Raw genomic sequence first — 4,663 nt, 5'->3', positions numbered from 1 at the left:
AGCTCCACACTGAAACTCTGCAGCCCCATCTCTGGCCTTTTTCCCTTTCCCTGGCCAGGAGGCCACCTGATCTCTTTGTTCTCCAGCACCTTCAGCTGGCACCTTGCAGGGGAGGGGCCCAGGCCATCACTCGCCAGGATTTCGGCCATTCTCTGCGCAGACGCCATCGCACTGGCCCTCTAGGGCTCTGCAACAACCACACACCCTGATCCCACCACCTAGATACTTAAGAACTGCACAGGGGAAACTGAGGCACCCACACAGTATTCAGAGAAAACATTAAGAACATTCCCAGTTCGTCACACCGCCTCTTCTGCCTCTGACATCACTTCCTGTTCTACACCTACTCCTCTCCTTAGATCCCAGTTCTGTTTGTGACATCATTTCCTGTGTTGCAGCCAACACCTTTTAACCCCCTCTTCTGCCTACGATGTCATTTCCTCTCCGCCCAGGAACACTCTGCCCCTCTGGCTCTGTGATGTCACCGGGGCGATGAGGTCACAGCGGGGCCGGGGATCCGTGGACATGTCCTGCTCCCTCCTGCTCCTCCTGCTGCTGCTGCGCCCCCAGGGGGCGGGCGGCTGCCTGCACTGCGACCGGCCCTTCCTGCGGGGGCTGGGGGTGCTGCTGGGGGAGGCGGTGCCCTCTGAAGTGCCCAACCGGGACGCCCTAATTCAGCGCCAGGTCGAGGCCTTTGAGCGCCTCTACAGCACCCACCTGCCAGAGAAACACCACCGGGTGCTGGGTGCGTGGCCCCTCCCCCGGGGGTACCTGGGCTGGGCTGGTAGGGGCTGCGGGTCGGGAGTGAGGGGCACCGGCAGAGCTGGCGGGGAGCCCAGGGCCGGGCTAGCAGGGGCTGCGGGTCGGGAGTGAGGGGCACTGGCAGGGCTGGGGTGGGGGGAGCCCAGGGCTGGGCTAGCAGGGGGCTGCGGGTCAGGAGTGAGGGGCACCGGCAGGGCTGGGGGGGGCAGGGCTGGGCTGGCAGGGGCTGCGGGTCGGGAGTGAGGGGCACCGGCAGGACTGGGTGGGGGAAGGGGCCCAGGGCTGGGCTAGCAGGGGCTGCGGGTTGGGAGTGAGGGGCACCGGCAGGACTGGGTGGGGGAGGGGGCCCAGGGCTGGGCTAGCAGGGCTGCGGGTCGGGAGTGAGGGGCACCAGCAGGACTGGGGTGGGGGGAGTCCAGGGCTGGGCTAGCAGGGGGCTGCGGGTTGGGAGTGAGGGGCACCGGCAGGACTGGGTGGGGGAGGTGGCCCAGGGCTGGGCTAGCAGGGCTGCGGGTCGGGAGTGAGGGGCACCGGCAGGGCTGGGGGGGGCAGAGAGTGCCCCCTTTGACCCCTTGGTTCCCTGTACAGATGTCCGCAGGATGCTGGCTGTGAAAGCTGCTCTGAGCGGCTGGCTGAGGGCTCTCAAGGAGACGCCCTGGAAAGGTGAGTGTGTGTGTGGGGTGAGTCTGGGGAGGGCTGAGAGTGGCCCAGGCTGAGGGGGGGCAGGGCTGGGGGTCCCAGGGGGCAGGGACGCTGGGCAGGAGCCGGCAGTGGCCGGGAGTGGGGGGCGGGAGTGGGGCTGTGGGTCTCCGAAGGGGGGTGTGGACCACGTGACAGGTGCCCCCCATGTCGGCTGGCGTTGGGGGAGGGGTGCCAGGTGCGCATGGGGCCTGCTGCCCCCCAGCAATGTCCGTCTGTCCCCCAGGGGTTCACCTGCTGCAGCTGATGCTGGCCCAGCACCGCGAGTCCCTGCGAACCCGCCTCCGAGAGGCCCTGGAGAGCTTCGCCGACGTGGGTAAGTGCCTCTGGAGACGGGGGGCTGCCCCACCCCCCCTTCCCGCCCCCCATGGGACGGCCAGGGACTCCCTGTCTCCAGCCCCATGAGACGCAAGCAGCACTGCGGGCGGAGCGGGGAGATCTGGGTCCAGAGGCCCTGAGATCAGGGTAAGGCCCTCTGGGCGGTGGGCGGGCAGTGGGGGGCTCTGAGGGGCATGGGGGGCAGGGAGTGCCCCATGGGAGGGGGGCTCTAACGCTGCGTCTGCCTGTGCTTCCCCCACAGCCTGCTCCGAGGACTGCAGTGAGTGTGGCCCCCCGGCGCCGACCCACAACCCCCTGCCAGCGCCCCCTAGAGGGGACAGGCCCTGGGCCCCCTTCCCTGCCCCCTGAGCCAGCCAGTCCCTGCCCTGGGGCTGGGTGGGAGCCGGCGCCCCCTAGAGGGGACAGGCCCTGGGCCCCCTTCCCTGCCCCCTGAGCCAGCCAGTCCCTGCCCTGGGGCTGGGTGGGAGCCGGCGCCCCCTAGAGGGGACAGGCCCCGGGCCCCATTCCCAGCCCCCCTGAGCCAGCCAGTCCCTGCCCTGGGGCCGGGTGGGAGCCGGCGGCCCCTGGAGGGGACAGGTCCCGGGCCCCATTCCCAGCCCCCCTGAGCCAGCCAGTCCCTGCCCTGGGGCCGGGTGGGAGCCGGCGGCCCCTGGAGGGCAGGGCGGGGTCTCCCTGGGGGTCCCTGACCTGGTCCCCCCTTTCCACATCCCAGCGGTTACAGAGGGGCCAGTTCTCGACTGCTGGACCTGCCTTCGCATCAATGCCCAGTGCTTCGACGGGGAGCTCTGCGGAGGTAGCTGCTGCTGGGGGGCTGGGGTGGGGGGCAGGGCAGTGGGGGGAGGACAGGGGGGCTGACGGGCAGTGAGGTGAAGGGGGGGCTGATGGGTAGTGGGGTGAACAGGGGATTCGCTGGGGGTGTGGGGTACGGGGGTGTTGGGGGGCAGTGTGGTGAATGGGGGTCAACAGGCAATGGGGGGTACTGGGGGCAGTGGAGTGAATAGGGGTCTGGGGGGCGGCAGGGGGTGTGGGGAACTGGGGGTTGGGGGGCAGTGGGGTGAATGGAGGCCTGGGGGCGGCAGGGGGTGTGGGGTACTGGGGGTTGGGGGCAGTGGGGTGAATGGAGGCCTGGGGGGCGGCAGGGGGTGTGGGGTACTGGGGGTTGGGGGCAGTGGGGTGAATGGAGGCCTGGGGGGCGGCAGGGGGTGTGGGGTACTGGGGGTTGGGGGCCGGGGGGGGCAAGGGGGCCTGGGGGGCGGCAGGGGGTGTGGGGTACTGGGGGTTGGGGGGCAGTAGGGCGAATGGAGGCCTGGGGGGCGGCAGGGGGTGTGGGGTACTGGGGGTTGGGGGGCAGTAGGGTGAATGGAGGCCTGGGGGCGGCAGGGGGTGTGGGGTACTGGGGGTTGGGGGGCAGTGGGGTGAATGGAAGCCTGGGGGGCAGAGGGATGAACCAGGGGTCTGCTGGTCAGTGGGGTGGAGGTGGGGGGGGCGCTCGGGGCTCACCCCCTTCCTGTCCCCAGAGGAGGACCCACGGGACGCGGAGAGGAAGGAAATCACCCTCTATCTCTTCCTGGTCTGCCAGTCCGTGCTCCTGGCCTCGGCCGCACTGCTGTGAGTGCCCTGCCTGGACCTGGGGGGCTGCCCTGGGTACCCCACGTTCCCTGCCTCTGACGCCCAACACCCACATTTCCCCCTTCACCTTCACGGCAACCCCGCCCCCATGCACCCCAAAACCTGGGCTCACCCCTGATTGAGGCAGATTCTGGGGGCCTCTGCCCCTCTGGGCTCACCGCAGATCCTGAAAGTGGGGTGACCCCACCTAGCACTCAGGGGATTCTGAACAGCCCTCCCAGAGCCGGGGATAGAACCCAGGCGTCCTGGCTCCCAGCCCCCCTGCTCTAACCCACTAGCCCCCACTCCCCTCCCAGAGCCGGGGATAGAACCCAGGCGTCCTGGCTCCCAGCCCCCCGCTCTAACCCACTAGCCCCCACTCCCCTCCCAGAGCCGGGGATAGAACCCAGGAGTCCGGGGGGGGGGGCGGGGGCGGGGGGCCGACCCTGACAGCCGCTCTCCCCTAGGTACTGCGTGTGCTGCCGTCACCGCAGGTGGCTGGAGGACAGGGCCTGGGCCGGACCGGGCACGTGGCTGTGCTAGCCAGGTGAGGGACTGAGAAGGGGGCAGCGGGACCCAGACCCCCAGCCCGAGGGGGGCAGCAGGACCCAGCCCCTCCCCCACCTGGGCATGCCAGGCCCCACGGCTTCCCCAGTGTAAGCCTGGAAATAAAATACTGGTGTAGTTTGTACAGAGATTCCTCACTGGGAGTGGGGGCTAGTGGTTAGAGTGGGCAGGGGCTGGGAGCCAGGACTCCTGGGTTCTCTCCCTGGTCTGGGAGGAGAGTGGTGCCTAGTGGTTAGAGCAGGGGGCTCGGCGCCAGGACACCAGGGTTCTCTCCCCGGCTCAGGGAGGGGAGTGGGGTCTAGTGGTCGGGGGGTGGGGGCTGGGAGCCAGGACCCGACCCAAAACCTTGTTGTCTGTGTTTAATTTCAAGCTGGGGCAGGAGGGGTCTGAGATGTGGGGGCCGGGGGCTGGCGCCTCCTGTCTGTGATCTCCACCTCGGCGGCTCCAGCGTCCTTCCAGCCCCGGCCCCAGGCGGCTGCCGGGCCCCTGGCCCCTGGCCCCGGGCCGGGGTGCGTGTGCGGGCGCTACTGCCTCAGGGACCGCTGGTTCCTCCAGTAGGTGACGGCCCTGGGGGGCGAGAGACAGAGTCAGACGGGCCCGGACAGCGACCGCTCGCTCGCGGGGGAGGCGGCCGTTCTGGGGGGCTCCGGAAATGCAGCCGGCTTGGGGGGGGCACGGAGGATGCGGC

At 69.8% G+C, this 4,663-nt stretch overlaps 1 protein-coding gene across 1 annotated transcript; it reads left to right on the top strand.

The window, feature by feature from the left end:
* Positions 1-492: 492 nt before the first annotated feature.
* LOC123349981 (izumo sperm-egg fusion protein 3-like) lies at positions 493-3,984 on the top strand. The gene is made up of 7 exons (XM_044988317.1): positions 493-745; positions 1,351-1,425; positions 1,688-1,777; positions 2,042-2,059; positions 2,513-2,593; positions 3,318-3,408; positions 3,876-3,984. Exons 1-7 carry the CDS (start codon positions 493-495, stop codon positions 3,949-3,951), a joined length of 684 nt encoding a protein of 227 aa, XP_044844252.1. The 3' UTR covers positions 3,952-3,984.
* Positions 3,985-4,663: the final 679 nt, after the last annotated feature.

Source organism: Mauremys mutica, chromosome 15, assembly GCF_020497125.1.
Source record: "Mauremys mutica isolate MM-2020 ecotype Southern chromosome 15, ASM2049712v1, whole genome shotgun sequence".
Taxonomy (NCBI): domain Eukaryota; kingdom Metazoa; phylum Chordata; order Testudines; family Geoemydidae; genus Mauremys; species Mauremys mutica.
This window is presented reverse-complemented; position numbering and strand designations above follow the sequence as displayed.

What these genes read in the sequence shown, in the direction of transcription:
- LOC123349981 (XM_044988317.1), top strand. Translation starts at nt 493, where the DNA reads ATGAGGTCACAGCGGGGCCGGGGATCCGTGGACATGTCCTGCTCCCTC. An exon ending in CGACGGGGAGCTCTGCGGAG is followed by an intron (nt 2,594 to 3,317) that starts GTAGCTGCTGCT and finishes TCCTGTCCCCAG; the next exon opens with AGGAGGACCCACGGGACGCG. An exon ending in CTGGCCTCGGCCGCACTGCT is followed by an intron (nt 3,409 to 3,875) that starts GTGAGTGCCCTG and finishes GCTCTCCCCTAG; the next exon opens with GTACTGCGTGTGCTGCCGTC.